Source organism: Myotis lucifugus, unplaced genomic scaffold (assembly GCF_000147115.1).
Source record: "Myotis lucifugus unplaced genomic scaffold, Myoluc2.0 scaffold_42, whole genome shotgun sequence".
NCBI lineage: Eukaryota > Metazoa > Chordata > Mammalia > Chiroptera > Vespertilionidae > Myotis > Myotis lucifugus.
Window position 1 is genome coordinate 667,735 of NW_005871090.1, and position 24,512 is coordinate 692,246.

Genomic DNA, 24,512 nt, shown 5'->3' on the forward strand with positions numbered 1-24,512 from the left:
CAATTTAACTTTAAACCCATGAGCTCATTGCAAGCGGGGAAGAGAAGGAGATGTCTCCCAATGCAGGAAACGGTTGCCATAGCATTTTCCTTCCCTCTTACTGCCTACTCCTCCACTCCTAAAGCAGCAACAATTTGTGCTCTACTATTTTCTTTCAGGAGCCAGATGCATTTTCAGAAGCCAGGACTCCAGTGATGTGATTGTGATAGCTACACCACCTACTAACTGTTTTCGGTAAGGATATCAAATAAATCCATTAAGTTTCTCAGGACAGAATCATCTTTGCGGATGGAACTGCCGAACAGGAAACAGACTCAGGGAGAATTTCAACCCCGCCCCCAGTCTCATTGGCCCTTTGCACAATCCAAGCCACAATCACTCCTGCAACACAACATATTCCTTTCAGCACTCGCAGCCCTGGACAGCTCCCTCGCCGCGCGGTTCATTTCCCTGCAGTGAGCAGAATCCTGTTCAGCCTGCACTGGTGCGGCATCCGACACCAAGTCCTCCCCAGAGCTTGCAGAGCACGCGCTCCATCCCTCCTCCCTCTCGGCGCCCCCGCCACTGGCTCACCCCAGCTCACTCCAGACGCGACTTTAAGGGATTCCCTCTCGGACGGCCTCTGCTGCAGCACATCTGGCCTCATTCGCTGCAAGGCAACCATGGATCTCCGAGGAAGAGCCGTTCTCAGCTTGAATAGACTTCGAGTTCTCCTAATGCTGTTCCGTGAGTAACGTTTTGGCGATCGCGAGGGCCGAGTACATTCTTTGCAGAGAATAGGGCCAGCATAGTAAATAAAGTCCGTAGCTTAAGATGTGGCCCATAACATTTCGCGTGGTATTTTAGAAGGGGGGGGGCGGTGAGGATAGGAGTGGAAGGAGGGGCAGAGGGCTTCCCTGCTAGGAATTCCCCAGAGAGCCACACACCTGTATGCCATATCACAGAGAGTGCTGTACCGGCCTGTTCGTGAGGTCAGAGCATTGGTAAGAAAGATTTGGTTTAAAATCCTAAGATAAAAAAAAAAAGCTAGTATGGCTATAAATGAGTAAAGGCTTCATTTTTCATTTTATTTTTATTATTAATTAACAGCAATGGGCTTGAATTTGTTGGCACTAGGTTAGAGAAAAGGCTCCCAGATCGCACAGCAGTCGTTGGGAACTTTGTCACCCCTGAGCCCGCAGACCAGGATCTCCAACCACGGAGCCTGGAACCCATAGGATTTTTTCCCCCCCGCAGATACAATGGCTCGAGTCACGGCAGAACAAGAAGTGGAAAATCTCTCAGGCCTTTCCACTAACCCTGAAAAAGATATATTTGTGGTGCGGGAAAATGGGACGACCTGTCTCATGGCAGAGTTTGCAGCCAAATTTATTGTCCCTTATGATGTGTGGGCCAGCAATTATGTCGATGTAAGGAACCTTTTCCTTCCCAGCTTACTCCTAGGGCTCCAGGGGCGAAGGGCACCCACCCTCAATGCCCTATGAAGGCCTGGGTCGCCTGCCTTGCCCCCTTGGTCCCTGCAGGCTGCTCCCGAATGCTGCATGGGGGTTCCGGCTTGTAACGCCTCCTGCTCGCCCTGCCTGCTTTGAAAGTAACCCCCTCTCTCTGCTTCCCTAACGGCGGGGTCTGCACGTAGAGCATCTAACCGCATGTTCCCAGACCTGGGATCACGCGCGCAAAGGAGAGCCCAGGCGTGCAACCTGGAGTATGGACGCGCCACCCTTTACAGCCCCCACTGGGGCCGGGCGCGCTGAGGGGGTGCGGGGCGTCTGTGTTCCCAGCTGATCACGGAACAGGCTGAAATCTCACTGACCCGGGGAGCTGAGGTGAAGGGCCGCTGTGGCCACAACGAGTCGGAGCTGCAGGTGTTCTGGGTGGATCGCGCGTACTCGCTCAAACTGCTGTTTGTAAAGGTAACTCGGAGCCCAGGGGGGCGCAGACTCTCCCGGGAGGGTGTGGGCAGGGGCCGCCCCTCAGTGTCTCCGCCCAGAAGCTGCAGGGGCCATTGATGCGCGCCTTCTCCGCTGGGCAGGAAGGTCACAACACCTCCAAGGGCCCCGAGGCGACGTGGAGGCTGAGCAAGGTCCAGTTTGTCTACGACTCCTCGGAGAAGACCCATTTTAAAGACGCAGTCACCGGTGAGTAGAGGTCAGCAGGGCTGGGGAGGGAGCCTGGGGGAGCGCGGACACCGCAGAAGCACAGGCACGAGGCCGGATTCCTCAGGAAATTCGGAAATGTTCTGGAAACCGATCCTGGCTTTGCGCTCCCAGGCGTGTTCTCCAGCGCAGAGAAAGAGCAAGCGCCAGTGGGTCCTCCTGACCTCAGGCCTGTACATGCGCGAGGAATCCGGGCTGAGGACCAACCAGGCACCCCTGGCCTGATGCCAGATGAGAGTCTCCTCTGAGGGCCTGACCTCCCCTGGCTGCCTCGGGGCGACCCCTTAGGATCTGTCCTTCAGAGGGGCGCAGGGAAGGACAAAGCTGCACAATGTTCTGCTCCCCGGTTTTCCTTCTCATGCGCTGAAACTTGAAGGGGGCAGTATGACTTTCCCGTCAGGATCTGATGCCTTCGGTATCTTTTTGCGCAGGACGGCAGGGCTTCCATGCCTGTCTGCAGTCATCTACTGAAGCCACCCCAGAGTGCATTCTGAACCGTGGCCTAATTTACGAGCTGTTTCTGCCCATCATTTTAACAACTCACCCAGATTCTCCAAAAATATCGTGGCCAGAGGAATGCCCATTCCTCAAGTAACAAAGTTTGTACTTGCAGGCACTGTCAAAGACCACATTTAAATGTATTGATTGGTTTTCTCAGTTGTCTAATCTATTCATAATGAGGCTTTCGATCACCTGAGCACCTGGGCTGGGAAAAGATTTGTATTGATCACGTGAAGGAATATATATGTCATCTTTCCCTTCTCTCCCCCTTTATCATCACAGTAAAAAAAAAAGGCATTTTTTTATGTTCATAAAAATTCACATTCAAGCATTTTCCCAGGGTGTCTGCCCAGGACACAAGAAATCCTGCTTTGTGAGGAAGATATTTTATTCTTTGGGGACCAGTGTGAAATGTGGAAAACCGAGTCACTGTTCTGGGTCTTTGGGATCTGCATTGTTAGGTTTTATAGAGTAAAAAGGGTTGGGTTTTTAGATATCATGCTCCTTTTCTAAAAAGAAATTCCAAAAATTTCCCAAGTTCCAAATGAATGTTTAAGGAGCTCCTGCTTATGAAGGAATGGGTGCATTTGTCTTTTGACACCACCTGATGCCGCAGGCAGAGCCCCAGCTCTGGCGAGGTGACACTGCCTGGCTGCACAGAGGGTTGGACAAGGTCTGGAGCTGACAGACAAGAGCCATTTCCCTGGCTGGGGAGGTTAGGAGCCAGGAGGGTTCTGCCAGCCAGAGAGGCCTAACCACTGCTTTGGTCTTTCCCGCAGCTGGGAAGCACACAGCCAACTCACATCGCCTCTCTGCCTTGGTCACACCAGCCGGAAAGTCCTATGAGTGTCAGGCTCAGCAGACCATTTCACTAACCTCCAGCGATCCGCAGAAGACAGTCACCATGATCCTGTCTGCAGTCCACATCCAGCCCTTTGACATCATCTCTGATTTTGTCTTCAGTGAAGGTAGGTTGTGGGGGTGGTAATGGGAGGAGAAAGGGAGGAGGTAAGAGAAGGCTGGCATCAGGATGGATGTGGAAAGGGATCTGTTGAGGGTCCCAGGCTGCAGCTTGGCTTTCCTCTAGGCTGACATGACACTACTAGTATCTCCTTCTGTAATGTTTTTCTAAGGCTAAAGGCTCTAAACTGCATCATACCAACTTTCTTCAATGTCTCTTTCGTTTTTCTTCCCTCTCTCCCATCATCCTTCACTTCATTCTTCCCTCCCTTTCTTTATTTTTCCCTTCTTCCTTTCCTTTGCCAAATGGAGAACCTTGGTAGGGAGAGAGGTAAGAAAATCAGCTTGAAAAAATATATACAATTTTGGTTTAAATCTTTCTATCAAAAAGCAGCTAAAAATCTCAGGTAGCTACCCAGAGAACCATAAGTTAGAGAAGGGCCTTTGCTTCTGTGGCCTCAGTTTCTCCATGTTCTCTCAGACACTTTGGCCTCAGTTTCTCCATGTTCTCTCAGACACTTCCAGCTGTAGTTTCTACCACTATGAGTCCAAGTTTGTGTGTGTGTGTTTGTGTGTGTGTGTGTGTTGTGTGTGTGTGTCTGTGTGTAGGTTGCATGGAGACCACAGAGAGAGAAATATGAAGAACTGCCTCCATCCAGCACTCACTGTGTGGGAGGGATACCCACAAGGCTCCAGAAAGGCCTGGGTCCCAGACCTGCTCACTCTGGGGTGTAGAGGAAATGTGCTTCTCCGTCTGTGTTAGCCCCTGAGAGGGCATCGGACAGGTTCAGGGCATCTCCATTCTCCTGGTTCTCTGCCTCCCAGCAGAGGCAGGGCATGAAGAGAGCTCACCTTTCTGCAATTTGTCCAAGCCTAGCCACAAGTTACACTGGGCAAATGTAGGGCAAGTGAATTCTTCAATTCATTTGTTCTCTCTCTCTTGTCTGGGGGAGGTTGTTAAAGACAGGTACATATTCTGTTGACTCCTTGTGGTTAACAATGGGGAGAGATTCTGATTGCTTTATGGATGACTTTTTTGGGGCTGGGGCTCCCCAGGCGAATACAGTTATTCCAATGTTCAGGATATTAGGGAGTCCCCATCTGTGTCACACACAAATCACTGTCATTTCCAAAGGAATCCAGCTTTCATAAAATGCACCTCCCACTCAAACCAAATAGATCCACCCCTCCCATACACACACACATACCACCACATGATCATTTAGAAGGCATTTGAGAATTCCTATGTTCTTGTGAGAAGGGCCTGCTTCTTTTTCATCCTCGTATGTTTAGCACCTAATACAGTGCTTGGCACATTGCAGATGCCCAGCTAACTTTGGCTGAATTGATATTCTGAAGCTGTGCACTCAATTAATAGAGACTTCCAAATGCCTCCATGCCAGGCAAGTCAGAATCTAATTGATTTAGTAAAGCAGCGCCACACTTAACGGTTCTCACAGAAGGATGGCCTATTCCATTTTAATGTATTTTCTTCAAAATTGAAACTAAACTCTGAGTCAAGACCTTAGTGTGTGTTTTTAAAAAAAATCTTTTTGATTACAGAATTATTTATACATGTAATAATGCCTGTCTTAAACTGAAAATATTAAAAATAATTAAATGTAATTGGATTTGTGATTATTGATGATCAGGAATTTATTATGAAAATATTGGCTTGTGTAGTATCAGTCCCCAGGGTCCCTAACATAGATGCTTTTGAGTTTATATGGGTCCTTTCAATAGTCTTTATTGCCTTTTGTTTTTTTACTGGTCAGCTGTTCTTAGGCACTTCATTACTTCTTGCTACTACTGGTGCTGTAGTTGCTGCTTTTACTAGTTTCTTACCAAAACCTTGCCCTAACCCACTCTGGGCTAATTCTAAGTTGTTGCTTATAGTCATTCATGGACTGAGAAATCAAATCTCAGTTTAGATTTTTAGAATTGTGTACAATGTCAGAGTAAATGCATTCTGAATAAGGACCAGAGCTACTTTCCTAAAAACTGCTGAAGTTCATGGCATGGGCTTAATGACATCTTTTGTTTGAAAAGCAGTTTCTTATTCACTTCCAGTTCCTAGATGGGCGTGACAGTCTTGGAATGTTTGTACCTAAGCCCATATAACTTCCTAAATGCAGATATATTAAGCACAAGAAAATTGCACCTGTCTCACCAGGCTTCTCTGGGTAATAATTAGGATGTCCCCTTCTGTATGGTGCCCTGGGGTTTACGCCTTGTAGCTTAGGGAGCAGGCAAGCCCCATTCAGAGTCACTCACTGGATCGATGTGCCTTTGTATGGTAAGGGCTCTTTTGTTCCTGGCTCCTCCTTGCCAGAGCCTCTCAGACTCCCGCTGTGTTTTGTAAGAGACCATTTTACTCGATTTTGTAAGACACCATTTTATTTGGTCCCCATTCCCCAGAATAGACCCTCAGGAGGCGCTGGCCATGTTGTGGATGGCTGTGTGAGTGTGAATGGAGCATGCCTGTGTGTGTGTGTTTGGGGGGGGGAGGGGTTATCTGGTCATATATCTGTGTGCTCACTGCAGGGTGTGTACATGCAGTTGGTCATGTGTGCGCAGGACCCACAGCATCAGGGTTTCCAATGAAGAACCTCTTCCCTGTGTAAGGGGGGCATACCTGGCAGCCAGCAGTTTCACACTTGCCTGCTTAGACTGAGAAAAACAAGGAAGGAAGGGTCAGTGAAGTGGATTAGTGGACACTCGCAGAGGCTTCTCTCAGCCCAAATGTGGGTTGACATCTTTATCACACAAATCCCTTTGGAGCACTGAGCTTGGTTACTACACCAATCCCCAGCGAAAGTCTCTGAGCCCAGCAGGGTCTACAGCTGCAGTGCACACACGAATCTGCTGCAAGGTGTACAGCTGCGGTGATCTTGCTAGCATGCAGAGTCTGGCTCAGTAGGTCTGGGCAGGGCCCACGGTGCTCTGTTTCTAGACAACCCATATCCCCCCCACCCCCCACCCCCCACCATGCTCCAGGCCTGTGAAGTACTGTGGAAAATATACGACCATGGGAGGCAGTAACACACAAGCTTTACTGGTGCTTGGACATGGTTGCATGAGAAGGGAAGCTCCTCACAGCATGAGACTGACCAGAGGGAGGTACCTAAGGACCACCATCCAGAGGGGGAGGAGTATTGAAGAGGGGGTTACCGTGCCTAGGTGATGTCTGTCACTGGGTAGCACAGTGAGGAGCCTCTGGGTCGGAGAGCTCTGAGGGGCAGCGAAGAGGCTCCAAGCCATATAGCTACAAGGCCCTAGCTTATCAATGGGTACCAGCTGTTGGCTGAGGTTTATTATGCGAAGCAGGTAGGCTCTAAATGGCTAAAAATCTGCTTGTTTGGGCTGTTTTAAAAAGAATTGGATGTGTAAAAATTTGAGTTTGGCACCAGCGGGTTTTTCAGCTAATGGATCTCAGTCTTCAGTGGGGAAATAAACCACCCAGGGGCCCATATGCGGCAGCCACATTGACTCATTTCCATAACAAATACACTTCGTGTGCCATCTACCTCCCCGCAGTTCAAGGCACCCCTGTTGTTCAGTTGGGGTGGATTAATTTGTCCTCCCACAGTTAATTCCTTGTGTGTCCCTTTGAGGGCCCCAGGAGATTCCCGTATGTGATGGGGTGGGGGATGCGGCACTGGGAGGGGACGATCAGCCTGAGCATTGTAATGGCTTGAACTAAAGGCAACTTTCATGCATAATGACAGAAGAAACATAATGCAACACAAAGGGTACTTCTATTCCTCTTTATTAAAAATTCAGGTTTCACAGGCATTTACCCGGTACCCCATATAGGCTGGTTCCTTTTTAATTCTCTTTTGAGGAGAAAAAAACAAGCAAACCAACCTGTGAAGAAAGTACTGAGACACCCCCCCTCCCCCAGTTTACAGTGGAGAAACTGAGGCTGGGAGAAGTGAAATTATTGGTGAAGGCTGCACTCCGACTGGCTGCCGGGGCTGGGGCCAGAACCTGCCTTTGGGTATCAGGTCCTGTGCTCTTAGCCTCTGAGAGCCTCCGCTGCTTCTGCTCAGCAACTATAGCCAGCATGTGGAGGCAGGAGGCACCTTTAGAAAGGTCGCCAGGTACCTTGGACTCATGAGCTTTTTGTCATTGTTGCTGCTAACGACATGAATGGGAGATGCCACCTGGTCTGTATTTTACCCAGAGCTATGGGAAAAACAACTTGTGTTCTAGTGGAAATGAACGAGCCTTACCTTTCTCTGTATGCCACCCACAGTAGGTGCCCTGTGGCTAGCTGCCATGCCACCAACCGAGCGAGGGTTTGCTGATGCTCATCCCAGGGGATGTGTGGCACCTCCAAGTCAAGAAACAGGTCACCCTGGGTAGTTGCTCCTCAGGGCCTCCTGTATAAGCATCTGAGAGATAATTCTGTTATTATAGTAACACTACTGAGAACTGCGCTGAAGGTTGGAATATGGAGCCCGATGTAGGGCCACGTTGCTGGTCTTAGTGTTCCTGGCACTGTCCTGGGACACAGTGCTTTAGTGTGGGTTCCCCAGGAGCAGATCCTAAGGGAGTGTGTAAGAGCAAGTCGTTTACTTAGGAGGTGGTTCTGGAAAGCTCTGGCAGGGGATTGGGGAAGTGAGATAGGAAGGCAAGGCAGCTGCACAGGTCCATCAGTGAGCAGATTACTACTGTGGACACCTGGGGTCACACTGCTGGAACCTCTGGGAGAGGCTATAGGACCCACTTCATGTATCCCACCTGAGCTGGGAGGGGAAGGGGAAGTAAAGAAGGGGGCCAGCATTTACCTGCCAACTCCCATGCACTCCATCGGGGTAAAACACAGATTAGGTGGCATCTCCCAATCATGCTGTTAGGAATACTAGAAGCCATGATAAAAACTCATGAATTCAGTGTGCCAACAATCTCTCCAATGACTGCTGGGATGGAGGGGCAGGCATTGACTCTGGGTCGTCTAACTGCCCGGTAGTCAAAACCCGTGGGAATGTGTGGCAATGGTGAATACCAAGGGGACGAGACATGGTCCGTGTCTGCTATACCTTATTACTGGGAGATATAAACTTCCCCTGGCCTGGGGGAGCTTACAGGCTGGTGGGATAGAGTTTACACATATCCTTCTTGTGCTTGCCCTATTCCTGACACACAGAGGCATAATTAGTATTTAAGATTTCCTTCTATTATAAATGAAGGTGACAACCCACAGTAGTATCAGTAGTACCTGTGACATTGTCACAAATAGATATCGTATTTTCATCTCACTTTAGTTTGTACAGATCTTGCAAATAATTATGCTTCTCACTACTTTGTAAATCACAGCCAGCATACACGTGTATTAACAAAAAGTACCTATAGTGCTGTCTTTCCAATTATTTAAAAATATGTTGATAGCTGCATTTCAGTGTAATTTGTTTCCTGTATAATCTTAAATATTTTATTTTTGTGCATTTATAAGCATTATTCTAAGAAGGGTGTTACAGTTTCATCAAACTAGTACAAAAAATGATTACAACCTATGGTCATCCATGGTCTAAATATATTAAATAGAAAATTCCATTTAGTAGGTCATGACCAGCACTGTTTATTTATTTTGTGTGTTTTTTTTATTGATTTCAGAGAGGAAAGGAGAGGGAGAGTTAGAAACATCAGTGATGAGAGAGAATCATTGATCAGCTGCCTCCTACATGTCCCCTACTGGGGAACAAACCCCCCAATCCAGGCATATGCCCTGACCAGGAATCAACCTCTGACCTTCTGGTTCATAGGTCAATGCTCAACCACTGAGCAACGCTGGTTGGGTGCCAGCACTGTTTTAAATTAAAGAGAATAGAATAGGGTATAAAATTATTTGAAGCACAAAGTAAGGATAACTATTGTTTTGTAAAATTCCGGTTTTAGTTATATATGTATACATCTGTTTTGACTTGTAATATAAAATTTTTTCCCTATGGGTTGCAGGGGTGGGCAAACTTTTTGACTCGAGGGCCACAATGGGTTCTTAAACTGGACCGGAGGGCCGGAACAAAAGCATGGCTGGAGTGTTTGTGTGAACTAATATAAATTCAAAGTAAACATCATTACATAAAAGGGTACGGTCTTTTTTTTTTTTAGTTTTATTCATTTCAAACGGGCCATAGTTTGCCCACGGCTGGGTTAGAGGCAGTTTGAAAACACTGGCTGAAGCCTAAAAGGGAAATGGGAATCCTTTATGGGTTCACAATCTCTCATCTAAAATCTTTGACAATTTTCAGAATATTGTCGATTTTAGAAAAACATATACTGTGATTTTGCTTTCCACAATTTCAGTTACCTATGGTCAACCATGGTCTAAATATATAAATGGAAAATTCCAGAAATAAACAATTCATAAGTTTTAAATTGTACAATGCTCTGAACAGCATGGTGAACTATCTCGCTGTCCTACTTTATCCCATCTGGTCTGTGAATCAGCCCTTTTTCCAACATATCTACATTATCTGCCATTAGGCACTTAGTAGCGGTTCAGGTTATCACATTGACTATTCCATACCACAGAGCCCTGTGTTCAAGTCACCCTTATAGCCCACGTCTTTCACCTCACTTCATCTCATCACTCGGTCATTGTATCATCTACATCATCACATGAAGAAGGGTGAGTACATTATAATAAGGTATTTTGAAAGGAGACCACATTCACATAACCTTTAGTACAGTATATTGTTATAATTGTTCTATTTTTAGTTATTGTGGTTAATCTCTTACTATGCCTAATTTATAAATCAGTTTATTATAGGTATGTGCTTAGAGGGGAAAAAACATTATTCTATATAATAAAAGGCTAATATGCAAATTGTTCCCTCGACCTGGAGTTTGACTGGGAGTTTGACCAAGGGGCAGGGCCGGCCCACCAACTTCCCGCGGCCTCTTCCCCTGGCCAGCCCAGCCTGATCAGCCCCAATCTGGCTGGCTGGACCCCACCCATGCATGAATTGGTGCACCAGGCCTCCAGTATATATATATATTCCAAGACCCTCAGTGAATGTCTAAAATTGTGGAGAATATATATATCATATCCCCATGTATAAGAGAGACTATTGTATTAAGAAGACCCCAGACTCTGATTGTAGCCCCCTGTAATCAAATATATTAACATATCTGTATCTTTCGATGAAAAATGTGAATATTCACACTAGGTAGGATGAATGAGAATCATGAGCAGGCCAATGGTAACTCAAGTCAGGTTTTGCTGCCAAATGAGTGATAACAAAGTACTTTTGGTTTCCAGAACTTTGTGGGTTTTGGAATGGTGGATAAGGGATAGCAGGCTCAGGAATTTCCCTTTATTTGACCTCTTAGTGGGAGGGGATGGGTAAGGATGGGGGGATTCAGTATTTTTCATGACACTTTTTGACATTCTCTTATTTTCCCATGATTATTTTTGAAATGTCCATAGTTTAATACTCCCATTAGAAACCACTTCCTGTGCTGTGTTTAGTTCAGTTTTTTTCTTCCTTAACGCAACAAAAAACTTTGTTAAGAAATAAAACACAGCCTGGCTGGTGTGGCTCAGTGGTTGACTATTGACCCATGAATCAGGAGGTCATGGTTCGATTCCAGGTCAGGGCACATGCCCTGGTTGGGGGCTCAGTCTCCAGTGGGGGGCATGCAGGAAGCAGCTGATCAATGATTCTCATTTTTGATGATTCTAGCCCTCTTGTCCTCTCCCTGAAATAAAATTTTTAAAAAAGAAAAGAAAAACAAAACACACAATAGTAATTTAATTTGGTATTTGGCAATGTATTCATGCCAAAATACATTGTGTTTTTCTCCTCTGGAAAAAAGATGGGATATAAAATGTTATTTCTCATAACTACACCAAAGTTATTATCTATTTAAGAATAATATATCTGGCACTATGATTCTGACACCAAATCCAATATTAGTGATTTTTCCCCAACCAATTTTTTTCCCCAAGCAATTTTCTGACACTAACTGGGAGTCCTACAATTCCACTCAATTCTGACATGATCCACCTGGAGATACGATCAGATCCCACAGGTTAAGAACTCAACCCTACAAGACTACCTCCTCCCCACTTCAGACAGCAATCTGACCAACCTGCTATTTATTGGAGGTTTCCTCCTTCTCCTCAGGTCTGATTAATTTGTTAGAGTGGCTCTCAAAACTCTATTAGATCACCCATTTATAAAAGGTCAGGGCACATGCCCTCTCTGAGTGTGCCATTCTCCCTACATATCCTTGTGTCCACCAACCAGAAGCTCTGTAAACCAGTCCTTGTGGGATTTTATTGAGGTATCATTGCAGAGGCAGGACTGATTATATCACCGGCCATTGGTGATTGAACTCAATCTCTAGGGCAGCGGTTCTCAACCTGTGGGTCGCAACCCCTTTGGCGGTCGAATGATCCTTTCACAGGCATCGCCTAAGACCATCCTGCATATCAGATATTTACATTATGATTCATAACAGTAACAACATTACAGTTATGAAGTAGCAACGAAAATAATTTTATGGTTGGGTCACAACATGAGGAACTGTATTTAAAGGACCAGAAGGTTGAGAACCACTGCTCTAGGGCCTCTCCCCTCCCAGAAAACAGGGTTTGGGGTCCAAAAGTTTCAACACTTTAATCACAGGGCTGGTTCTTCTGGCAACCAGCCCCCCGCCCCCATTCTTAGATGACCGAGGGACCTTCCCAAAGTCCCCTCATTAATATAAACTCAGGTGTGGTTGAAGGGGGTTTGTTATGAATATCGAAGTATGAATTTGCAGCCAGCACATGGAAATTGAGCAAACCCCATAATCTATGTTAACATAACACGCACAACAGTGTGTTTTAATGAGGAAAACAACCTTTGTTGTTAACAAAATCCCTACTCCAGGGACTCCATTTCTGTTCATTGTTCTCTTCAAAGATAAAATAGGATTGTTATGGAGATTAAATGAGACAATCTTTGTACTTAGGACTGAAAATTAATTTAGGAACCAGGCATGTTAAGTATGAGCTTTTAGAAAACTGCATATTTGCCTGTGATTTTCCAGATTCTTTTTATTGGACTTGGGTGAGTTGAGAGGGAGGACTGTATCAACAGGGATTCTGGAGCATTCTGTCACATAGTAGTTGCGCAATAAGCACTCATTGGGTCATTTTTACTTAAGAACTTGGTCTTTATAAACAGATATCTAAAGCCTGTTTTATCCAGTTGTGGCTCATAAGTTTGGTGAAAGGCCACTCGTTACCCACAGGGAGCAAAGGAGCTCAAGTAAACATGTACTGTTTGCTAGGAATGCACTTCTGGTCACCACCAGTTTCCCCAAAATTGCTTTTCTGCTTCTATGTGAAAATGGAGACCTGGGGCTATGAAACTTTTGAATTCTAAGAGAGTAAGATTGAATCACCCTGTGGGCTGGTAACATTTTCTTTCTTGATCTAGGTGCTGGTTACATGGGGTATTCATTTGTGAAAATTCACTAAGCTCTGCACTTTCTTTTAAAAATTTAGTATGTTTACATATATTCAAATGCACAAATCTAAAGTATTTAACCCAATGCATTTTTATTTTTTTATTTTTTAAAATATATTTTATTGATTTTTTACAGAGAGGAAGGGAGAGGGATGAGAGAGAAACATCGATCAGCTGCCTTCTGCACACCCCCAACTGGGGATTTGCCTGCAACCAAGGTACATGCCCTTGACCAGAATCGAGCCTGGGACCTTTCAGTCCGCAGGTCGATGCTTTATCCACTGAGCCAAACCAGTTAGGGCAACCCAATGCATTTTTATCTGTACTTGCAACCAGGTGACTCTCACCTAGATCAAGATAGAGAATATTTCCATCACATCTGAAAGTTCCCTTGTATCCTGTTTGCCAGATATAAGCACTTTTATTATTTTAATCACCATAGATTAGTTTTACCTGTTCTTAATGTCATATTAATGGCATCACACAATATGTACTCTTTTGTGTCTGACAGGTTTCTTGGTCTTAATCAGAAACCATTAAACAGTTTTACAAAGTGTTTGTACCATTTTTCACCAATGATGTATGAGAGTTCCAATTGCTTCATATAGTTGCCAACACTTGGTACTTTCAGACTTTTTAAAGCTGTATATTTGTGTACAATTTTCTATGTGTACATTATACTTCAAGAAAAAGTTATACAATCAAACCAATAATAAAAATGATAGTGGCTGTTTCTGACACTCTGAAAATTGAAAAATTCATCTGAATATTGTTGACATTGCCCAGAATTCGATAACTGAATGTTGCCTTATTTAATTGGTGTATTTTTATTTTATATTATGCAAAAATATTGTGATTCAGCCTTAGGGCTGGTTGGGGAAATATTGTTTCTGAAAACACACACACACACACACACACACACACGCACACACACACGCACCACAGGTCTTCCCAAAGTTTCCTTGAAGGAGATTTTCATCTCCATTGCCTTTAAATTTTGGTCGGAGGATGTATGATTTAGTGCCTTTGGACAGGAACTCACTGCTTTTCTTCTTCTTTCCCATTTCAGAGCATAAATGCCAGGTGGATGAACAGGAACAGTTGGAGGAAACCTTGCCCCTGATTTTGGGGCTCATCTTGGGTCTCGTCATTGTGGTAACGCTGGTGATTTACCACATCCACCACAAAATGACTGCCAACCAGGTGCAGATCCCTAGGGACCGGTCCCAATATAAACACATGGGCTAAGGGCCAGTAGGCAGGCAGCCCCACACCCCTGTGCCCCACCTGGATCAGATAGAGACACAAAAGCACTTTACCACCTTGTACATGGGATACACCAACATAGCTACAATCCGGCAGTCCTGGGTATCCCAGGCTTGCTTGGCCAGCGTCCATGCTTAAACCCAGGGATGGAGGGATTCTTTTGGATGCAGGAGGTGAGTGGCAGTTGTTCTCTCTATGCTGGGGAATGGGAATAGAGGGGGTCAGCCAGCTTTCATGCTCATGGTGGCTTGGCTTTGACTCTTGAAGGAGCAACACATAAAAGTCCGAGGGGTATCTGGCCCCAAACTTTACAGATTGGAAAGACACTCCCTTTGGGAGGACACCCCTTTAGGTTCAGAGGAATGGGGGTGCTTTGGTCCCTTGAACACAGCTGGCTTACCCTACACAATTGTCAATGCACACGAAATACAACCTCATGCTCCCTGCGGCAAGACCCCTGAAAGTGACCCATGCTTCTGGCTGGCATTCTGCATGTCTAGTGATTGTCTTGGGAATGTTCCACTGCTACTCGCACCCAGTGACTTCGCAGCACAAGCACCTGGTCAATGCCACTCTGCAGAGCTGTTTGGACTTCACAGTGTGCCAGGTCCAACTAAGGGGACCTGAAGAATCAATCAATCCATGTGAGTTTGTTTTCCAGAATGAATTAAAACACTACAGTCTAAAGTTTGGCTGCTTTCTTGAAACAAAAAAACAAACCTAAAATGGTTTCTTTGGCATCCAGAGGAGGGAGGGGAATGATGAAGACGGGGTATTCATTTCTGCAGGAGGAAAAGCAAAGGATGGGCAGGAGGCATCGGAGGGGATGTGGGCCTTTCCAAGTGGCAGAACATGAATTTCTTTGGCAAGTATACATCGTTTAATGATGGCATCTCTTAACAACTGGTCTGATATTGCCTCTGACGCTTCTTGGTCTTGAGTTTGGTATTTCACTTTGGATAAAAAGCTGGACTGGCCCAGCTGGGTGTGGCTCAGCAGTTGAGTGTTGACCCAGAAAACAAGAGGTCACCAGTACGATTCCTGCTCAGGGCACATGCCCAGGTTGCGGGCTCGATCCCCAGTAGAGGATGTGCAGGAGGCAGCCGATTGATGATTCTCTCTCATCATTGATGTTTCTATCTCTCTCTCCCTCTCCCTTCCTCTCTGAAATCAATAAAAAAAACAACAACATTAAAAAGAGGGACTGAAATTGGTAGCCTAGGTGGAGTTTTATTTGAAGTAAAATGTAATTTATTGAGACATCATTATTTGAATTTCCCTCATTTCCTAAATAATCATTTTTCAGAAGATCTAAGTGGGGGAAGAGGAAGTCTATCTTCTGATGTTAGGGTGGACATCCACCACCCCCATGCAGTCTCCACCACGTAAGAGGCAGCACGAGCCCATCCCCTCCAGCCTTCAACTGCTGGCAGTAGTGCGTCCTTAGAAGTCCAGGATCCCAGCAAATCTTGATAAACATCAGCCAATTGCTGTTGTTCCCCATGTGTTTGCTGCTCTTTCAACCTCAGTCTTTTCCTCTGAATCAACTTTCTTCAGTGTCTGTCTGGTACCAGTGAGGAAAAAGCCCCAATTTCTCATAAAAGTTGCACATTTCACAGGGAAAAGGAGCTGCCTTTGATGCCTGTGAACATCTCCCCACAGGTTACTCCATTCTGCTATCATCTGTGATCATCCTACCCCCTGGCCCAACCTAGACAAGCCCTTTCCTTTTTAGCATCCCATGTATTCTTTTTTCTTTTACAAACTTCATTATTTAATGGAATCATCCAAGGATTTTGGGACAAATGGACCCTTATATATACCAATAAGTTAACCTTAATTTCTGTAACCCCTTCAGAAAAACTTTTAGAAATTTGAGCCATACATCTGAAAATTCCACATTTACTTTCACAATAGTAAATTTGTGTTGTTTTTTAAAATTTACTTTCACAAAACATAGGACTCTATTAGTTTTGATAGCCATTTAATCATTTATTCAATGGTTTTTGAGCACCCACTGAGTGAGTGCAGGGTAAGTGTTGGGTATACAGTAGTAAACTTGACAACTTAGAGTCTATAGTGGAAGATTGACAGAAAACAACCCACATGCAGGTCATTCTTAAAAGAACACAGTGCCCTGGCTCTTTTCAGAAAGTTGTCATGTGGCCACATCCCTGTGTCTAAGCTGACTAATTAAATCTTTCTAGGATCCCAATTTATTATTTTATTTTGTTTTTATTGATTTCAGAGAGAGGGAGAGAGGGATAGAGACATCAATGATGAGAGAGAATCATTGATCGGCTGCCTCCTGCACGCCCCCTACTGGGCATCAAGCCCACAACTGGGGCATGTGCCCTGACTGAGAATAAACAGTGACCTCCTGGTTCATGGGTCGATGCTCAACCACTGAGCAACACCAGCCAGACTAGGATCCAAATATCTTAAATCTCAAACTTAAGACTGATTTTTCCACCTGCAACATGCAGTATGCATAAAAGCCGTAGTACTATGACTATCACATCGTCTTTTTCTAGCTAGCTGTATATGATGAGGTCTCAGGTTCAGCCTAATTTCTTTGCTCCTCACTTTATTTCTCTCAGCCATGTCTTCCTCTTCATTATCAATTAAACAAAATTGGTGTGGGAGGCTGCTGTTTGGGCAGAGGCAGTGATCTCTGGGCAGGAAGGCCAGGAGTCCAGAGGCACTGAATCAGCCCCCACGTCTCAGTCCTGGGCTCCTTTCATGGCCAGAGTCACTGTTTTGCATTTCACAGCTGCTACTATACCAGGAACAAGCTGAGGCTGTAGCTCCTCTCTCTGTGTTGCTCCCCAAGCTCAGAGATGAGAGAAAACAAACAGACAAACCACAAATGCTCAATAATCCTTTTAACCGTCATTTTTCATTTTTTACTGGAGTTCTAAACACAAATGCCTCTGGGCACAAAAGGATATTGGGTCAGGTTGCTGGTCTGCCAGCCTGGAAAAACCTGGCTGGAGGAACCTTATGCAGGTTCTACTGGGGAGCATGAGTTTCATTTAAATTCTGAGTGAGGTTCTTTGCAGGGTTCCCCTATATTTGGGAAATAGCTCCCTGGAAGCTTTCTCAGGGGCCAGAGACTTTGTTCTCCAGTCTAAACTATGACCACTGTCATCTAGCCAATTGCCCAATCTTTCCATGAACAAAGAGGTGGCAAAGCCGCGTGGGTGTGGGAGGCAGCGGAGAAAGGTAGAGGATGGGAAGGGAGGTGGTGGGGATGAGCTGCAGCATCGGGTGGAGGCAGCCTGCTGTGTGGGTGCGCTGGGGTGTTTTACCTGGAGGTCATCCAGGCTGGCGTTGGGCACAAACACTTCCCTGGAGGAAACACCTCAGAAAGAGGCAGACACAGCTTTATGTCAGTGTTAAAGTGCAGTTTGCAAGCAGCCTGCGTCAGCATCATCCCAGGGACCACCGAAAAAGAAACATCAGTTCTAGGACATCATCCCAGACTGAGAATCTCTGGAGTTTATTACCCTCCCCAGGTAATTTTGTATAACAATATGAAAACTGGTTAATGCTCGGCCTGTGTGGCTCAGGGGTTGACTGTCGCTCTATGAACCAGGAGGTCACGGTTTGATTCCCAGTCAAAGCACATGCCCAGTTGTGGGCTCGATCCCCAGTGGGGGGCATGCAGAAGGCAGCCAATCTCTCCCTTTCTCTCTGAAATCAATAAAAATATATTTTTTAAAAATCCTTTGCTATTAGCCAAATTATTGGGCTTCTCTGTGCTCATATTCTCATCAGATAATAGAGCTCATATGCCCATGGCTACAAAGTTATTTGCAGATTCATGATAGTGCAATAAGTCCCTTGCCTGGTGCACTGGAAATGCTCTATAAAAGGTATTATTGATGAAATTTTCCTAGCATAATTCTTAACACATCTATTCCAACTTTACCTGCCATACAAGCTCGAGAAAGACCCAATGGGACTAGTGCAAGGGTTTTTAATCTGGTATCTACAGTTTTCTGTGTCAGTTTATTTTTATTTTAGAGTTTTTATGTGCAGGGATTTCTCCCCACCCCCAGCCAGAAAACTACTTAGGTGGGGAAGTCCATGCACTTGGATGGGAAAAAAAATTACACCTTTGGTTTTTACTAATCTCCTATAAAAGGTAGCATTCCCTCAGTTCTGAACACAGGCACCAAACCACTGTAAAATACACAGAAATCATTACATTACATTGGTTGGTGATATCTCAAAGTCATTTATACTCCTTACTTTGAAATTATGGTAGATCTTCCCAAGATATTATTTAATGCTTTATAACCATAACATTAAAACATTTTGATAACTATACTTTAATTGGTTTCCTTTATAAGCTGGTGTGTTTTACTTGATGCATTGAAAACCATTTTCTTAGAATGGTCCATAGGCTTCAGACAGGCAAGAAGGTCTAGGGTGGGAATTAGGCTCAGAGCTCCAGGCCTATTGGCTGCCTCAGTTGTCATTTAAAGTGACCATACCTTTCAGGTTGTCTGCTGGGACAGACTCACAAAGGTTCATATCACAAATGAGATAACAAGTGTTTGTTAGTACTGAGCATGTGCTTTCTAGACCCTGGTATGGGTGCTAGGGACACATCAGTGAACAAATTAGGTAAACATCCCTGCCTGCATGGAACCGACATGTGTGTGTGTGTGTGTGTGTGTGTGTGTTCAGGTATTATGATTAATGTGTGTGTGTGTTCAGGTATTATGATGAATGCTGGGAGCCTTGGTTAGTGCATTTAAGATGGATCATATAAGCCCTTGAAGTCCTTTCTAGCTTTACATTTTATTAAATGCTGACAATGATGAGGCATGATTTTTAAAACATTTGCTCCCTGAGCAAACTTCAAGATAAGGAACAGCTTGCTTAGAAAGCAGTACATTTTGATCCAGAAATCAGTAATTCTTCTTTTCCTGAGTCCTCTTTTTGTCCTTCACCAAGTTTATTTATGTAGGGGATGTTGTTAGGGTCCCAGCTCAGCCCTTCCTGAAAGTCATTGGTGACGGTTTCTGTATATGCCCACGGCTTCCCATGCCTCCCCCTCTTCATTAGAGGGAGAAAACTGCCAGGTACAGGTCGAGATGGAAGCTCTGGGAGTTGAGGCTGTGGGATCACCTCTCAGCCAATGAGGGATGGGAGATGGTGGACAAATATCCAGCATGTCTCTCCAGCAGGTCTCCAGTGGGAGCCCCAGTCACCCGTTGTGGTAACCCATTCATTAAAACATTTCCCCCCCAAAATTTTCCTCTCCTCTTTGTGATTTCTCCACTCTGCCATGATGAGTGAGCTTCTTGGGATCATCTCCCAAATAAATGATTTGTGTCAAAATCTTTGGTTCTCTTTTTGGCTGAACTTACATTAAGGTGATATATTAATTTGGGAGGAAATACAACTCCAGAATGCACACATTTTCAGGCTCAATTTGACCAACTTCACTGCACAATTTCAATTTGTACGATGTTATGTCACTTTCACAGATGCTTCTGCTTGTACATTTTGTACCTACTTAAGAACAAACCTATCTTTTCTCTGGAATCTCATTACATTTCTTTGATGACACAGTACTCTTTTTTTAAAAACCAGTTTGAGCAAGGAGTCTGACTGAACTCCTTGAGTTCTTAACTTCATGGAATAATTTTATTTTTCCAGTAATTTCTATTAAGTGTGTTCTTCCCAGTGGGTAATGAGTAACAACCATAACTCATGATTCTGTCTAATCCATTAAAAATCATTTCATGCCTGGCCAGCATGGCTCAGTGGTTGAGCATTGACCTATGAACCAGGATGGGTTGCAGTGGGGGGAAGGGGAGTATGTTGGAGGCAGCCAATTGATGATTCTCTCTCATCATTGATGTTTCTCTCTCCCTCTCTGAAATCAATAAAAATATATTTTAAAAAATAATTTCATTCTAATTTAAAATAAATCCCCTCTCCTTTGCTTGGGCTAAACTTGTATCAGAAAAAGATAAGGAGGTGGCAGTGGATAGGTAGGGGCAAGAAACAGGATATGTGCTCTTATTACACTTTCTTCTTTCCAAGTCCCTTCTCCAAATCATGGGGTCTCATACTAACACATGGCTTAAAATTATAGGGAGAAGTTGGGAGCAGAAGGAAGGTTCTGGTAGCCCATCTGGTTGCTTTGGAGATGCTGTTGGAAGAAGAGAAGATGTGTGCATCTCATTTGTGTCAGCCTGAAGCCTCTGTCATTTAGAATGGTCTTGATGAAGATGGTGCATGTAGTTTTTAGAATCAGGTTCAGCTCTACCCTGATACCTTCACCCTGCAGAAAAGCAGCCATACCTCCCTTTAGTTCCCTCCATGGTGTATGCCTCCAATGCATTATCTAGGTTGGGCATCCCAATGCTTAGCTAAATGGGTTGCCATGTTCCCTGTTCCATTTCCATGGCCCATCATCACCAAAGGAAGCTGATGTCTCATTCCATGCCCTGCAATGGCTTTGGGGACCTGCCTGGGAAGGTTACCTCCATCTTTTTCTTCCCTGGCATACTACATCCTTTCTCATCATGCTATCTCAGGCTGTTCCCTGAGGGTTTTCACCTTCTGAAATGTCTAGTTGAGAAATCAACTCTTTATAGACAAGTGTCCCTCTCAACTTCATGGTTTAAATGTTAATGTCTCCTTTGTCACCCAAACAAGAAGGGGAGGGGGAAACCCCCTTCCAGGTTATTAGAGACCTCTCACCACACCTTCTTTAATGCAAAAAATCTCCTCTTTATGTGTTGTTGTTGTTGTTGTTGTTAAAAGCCTTCAGATCAGTTCAGCATCTTTGGAACAGGGAAATGAAGTGGGTGTCTTTAGCTATGAATCTGGCTTTCCTTGAACTTGGCTTCAAGAATTTAATAATTATTTTTCCTCAATAGTGGTATCTACAACATAGTTTTACATTCTTTGTAACCGCTGGGGATGGGAATATTTGTCTTTGGCTTATGTCATCATGATGTTACACATAACTTTATACCAACTCAGTTGCATTCCCCAAGATCATAATGAAACCATTCTTGATTACTCAAGAAAACAAACTTGGGAAAATCAGTAGTTTCTAATAACAATGCGAAAAAAGGCAAACATTTATTTTTATTTGCAAGTGCAGTTTCTGCCAATAGTTAGTGCTCACAAAACCTTAAGCTACAGTAGCTTTCGGTAAACCCAACGAGTAGTTTAAAAAATACCCAGTGATAAGAAAATTACAGAAAAATTTCCAGTACACTGTCAAAATGTTTGGAATCCAAAATCCACTATTTTCTGCAATGGTTTTAATATTTGTCCTGGTTAAAAAAGAGATTTTCTTTGTCTTTTCTTTCTACTACATAGTCCTGCCTAAATTAATACAATCTGTTCCATGAATTTTTAGGACTGCCATTTTCTGAATTTAGATTGTTTTTATTCTTACATATTTATATTAATAGCTTAATATTTTACATAAAACATTGACTTTTGAGTTTTATGAAATAAAATTACAGATTCTATTTATGGTTAGGCATTTCCAGTTTTGGGGAAGACTGAAAATCTAATCAGTAGAAAGTCATTTTATGCCTTTTTTCCCTTTTAACTATAATAAATAATTAGCAACCTATTAATTACAAAAAAATCTTAATTATGCTTAGAGCAACCAGAGCATTTTCAGAAATTTAAATTCGTATTTGTTACAGTATGTGAAGTCATTAAGAAAAGCCTCTGGTTTTCCGGTTTGGTAACAAATGGCTTTTGTCTGATGCATAATTAATGGAAACTAATGATGACTATGTAGCTCTTCCAGAGTTTTAAAGGCAAATCTACATTGGCCTACAGTTAACATGCAAATTCATCCAACAAGCAACACAAAATGTAGTAGTCATTCATTGCTATCAACATTTGAGGAGACCTAGTCAGCAGCACAACTCTCCTATGTCAGAAACACATTATAACATGGTCACCACTGGAGTCAGGTCCCACCCTTCCTAATTCACCCTCTAGAGTCAGTTCAGCTTCCAGCACGATACATGAACAACAGCGATCAACACTGCGGTACGAAGGTAAATGCAGACAAGAGTTTGGTGTGCTAGCATACAGAGTTTTCAAACAGTGACAAACGAAACCAAACATCCTGCCCTGTTCTAGCTCCTTTCCCTTTGTGAGATTGGAAATCTCACGGCCTTACTGAAACCTTCAACATGGGGGTCCCAGTCAATGATCCTAGCACTGAAATTGTTCCTTGGGAGGGAAATTTGGCCACAAGGGGACGTCATACTTATTTGAGACAGGGCACCGGGGGAAATACCCGCTGGGCAAACACTGGTTTGTGACTAACAGCCTTAAAGGGAAATGTGATTTTTTCCAAACATTTAGCTTTATCCCAAAGAGTAGTTTGGTGGTCTCCTGTGGCTCAAATCTTATTATTTTTGGTTGGATAAATGAAATGCGCACTACCATCACCATCACTCTTAGTGCTTCTTCCATCACATAAGACACTTGTTAAGATAAGAAAGATATTCTACTAAAGCTGACGGTGATTGAGAGTCATTCAGTATTCAAAGTTCCTAAGAATCGTTGGTTCTCTGAAAGGGATAAAAAAGTAGGAAAGGCTTTGTTCAAACTCTTGCTAGTAAACAAGTATTACTTCAACTGATACAATGGCTACGCGACATCAAAGTACTATAAATTATCAAAACTATCGTACAGAAAAATTACAAATTCATTGCAAAATACATTACACTGCTACCATTAAGAAAAAAGTGCTTTTTGTTTTCCTTCCTTTTTTTTTGCCAGAAAAGTATTCTTTCAATATAGAAAATCCTATGTGTTACCCTGCATGTGGCTAGGATGTGTCATAACAGAGTTTGTACTGAATCCTTCTGATTTGCTGGATGAAAGGCTGAAAAATATAATGATGACTTATGAAAGCCGTGTTCCCAATGAGCATGCCAGCTGTCAGTGGAGAGATGCCGATTAAGACACAAGAAGATGCCCTGGTCTGTTAAACCCTGCTGGTCATCACACTGTCCCACCGATCAGCTGCTTAGAATGCACAGGCCTTTGCATGTTCTGTGGTTGCCTCATGTTCTCCTGAATTATTCTCATGTCCTCCTTTGGCTTTGTCGCCTGTGTGGATCCTCTGCTCAGTGATGCCTGTACTGTCTCATGAGGGGAACTATGCAAGAAGGTGGACCTGCCAGTTTCAAGAACGGATGTCCAAGGAGTTCCTGGGCTGTGGCTCTCTGAGAGGGCTCCCTCACCAGCATCAGGTCCAGGAATCCCCGGAGCACGGAAGAAACCTGTGAAAACAGTGACACCATCCTGAGGGCTGACACAGAGAGCCCACCCACTTCCCCTGAAGTGGTTTCCCAGCGAATTCCCAGAAAAATCATCAAATTCCATAAAATCAGCTTGGGGAGAAAGATGTTGTGGAAGTAAAAGCAGGTATTACCATTATTAACACATGATGTTTTCCTTACCTTCTTCATGTTTGAAATAATAGGAATGAATGGCAACGCAATGAATGATAATTTATTTAAGAAATAAAAATATAACGTTAAGAGTGGCAACAGCAGCTGTTATAAGTGCTTACTATGTGCAGTGCTGGTCATACTTGTTGGATGAAGTGTGGTATAAACACGGACTAGTTTTATTTTTCTAACAACTACAACCATCAGGTCTTTGTGAAATCCCCTTTTGTGAAGAGAAACAAGTTCCTGTAAGGATATTTCACGAGGATAGCATTTTTCCCCTTGAGTTTCTTTCCATTTAATTTTGAGGAACAGCTTACATACATTCAAGTGTGTAAACATTAAGTATATATTTCACAGTACAGTTTTTTTAAACATATATTTACACCTATTTACTCTCCATCTCCATACAAATATAGAACATTGCTCATTTTAGGAGGGTACCGTAGGCCCCTTTCCCATCAATACCCATTTCCCTGCAGAGGTTCACCACCATCCTGACCTCCAATCACACGAATTAATTTCACCTGTATTTGTCCTTTACAGGAATGGAGTCATATAGTTATAGACTGTCAACTTTTCTGTCTGGCTTCTTTCATTCTTTATTGTGTCTGTGAGACTCATCCCTGTGCAGCAAAAGTCCTATCCTTCTCATTGCCGTCTGGTATTCACACACCACATATTATGTATCC

At 43.9% G+C, this 24,512-nt stretch overlaps 2 protein-coding genes across 3 annotated transcripts in view; one reads left to right on the top strand and one right to left on the bottom strand.

Annotated features, from left to right (window-relative positions):
* The first annotated feature begins 489 nt into the window (after window positions 1-489).
* LAMP5 (lysosomal associated membrane protein family member 5) lies at window positions 490-15,026 on the top strand. 2 transcript variants are annotated; one of them, XM_023753179.1, is made up of 6 exons: window positions 490-726; window positions 1,237-1,409; window positions 1,782-1,913; window positions 2,033-2,138; window positions 3,437-3,625; window positions 14,154-15,026. In XM_023753179.1, the coding sequence occupies exons 1-6, from the start codon at window positions 663-665 to the stop codon at window positions 14,330-14,332; spliced, it is 843 nt and encodes a 280-aa protein (XP_023608947.1). In that variant the 5' UTR covers window positions 490-662; the 3' UTR covers window positions 14,333-15,026. The 2 variants fall into 2 exon arrangements, with proteins under 2 accessions (XP_023608947.1, XP_023608948.1); XM_023753180.1 differs by lacking the exon at window positions 1,782-1,913 and having other exon boundaries at window positions 663-726; window positions 14,154-14,332.
* A 6,427-nt stretch (window positions 15,027-21,453) lies between these two features.
* Window positions 21,454-24,512, bottom strand: part of PAK5 (p21 (RAC1) activated kinase 5) — a 233,821-nt gene continuing 230,762 nt past the window's right edge. The window contains exon 10 of the mRNA XM_006087950.3: window positions 21,454-23,649. Within this exon, the coding sequence (XP_006088012.1) occupies window positions 23,494-23,649 (156 nt within the window). The 3' untranslated portion in view covers window positions 21,454-23,493. The remainder of the gene's footprint in view (window positions 23,650-24,512) is intronic.

What these genes read in the sequence shown, in the direction of transcription:
- LAMP5 (XM_023753179.1), top strand. Translation starts at nt 663, where the DNA reads ATGGATCTCCGAGGAAGAGCCGTTCTCAGCTTGAATAGACTTCGAGTT. An exon ending in AGTTCTCCTAATGCTGTTCC is followed by an intron (nt 727 to 1,236) that starts GTGAGTAACGTT and finishes TCCCCCCCGCAG; the next exon opens with ATACAATGGCTCGAGTCACG. An exon ending in GGGCCAGCAATTATGTCGAT is followed by an intron (nt 1,410 to 1,781) that starts GTAAGGAACCTT and finishes CTGTGTTCCCAG; the next exon opens with CTGATCACGGAACAGGCTGA.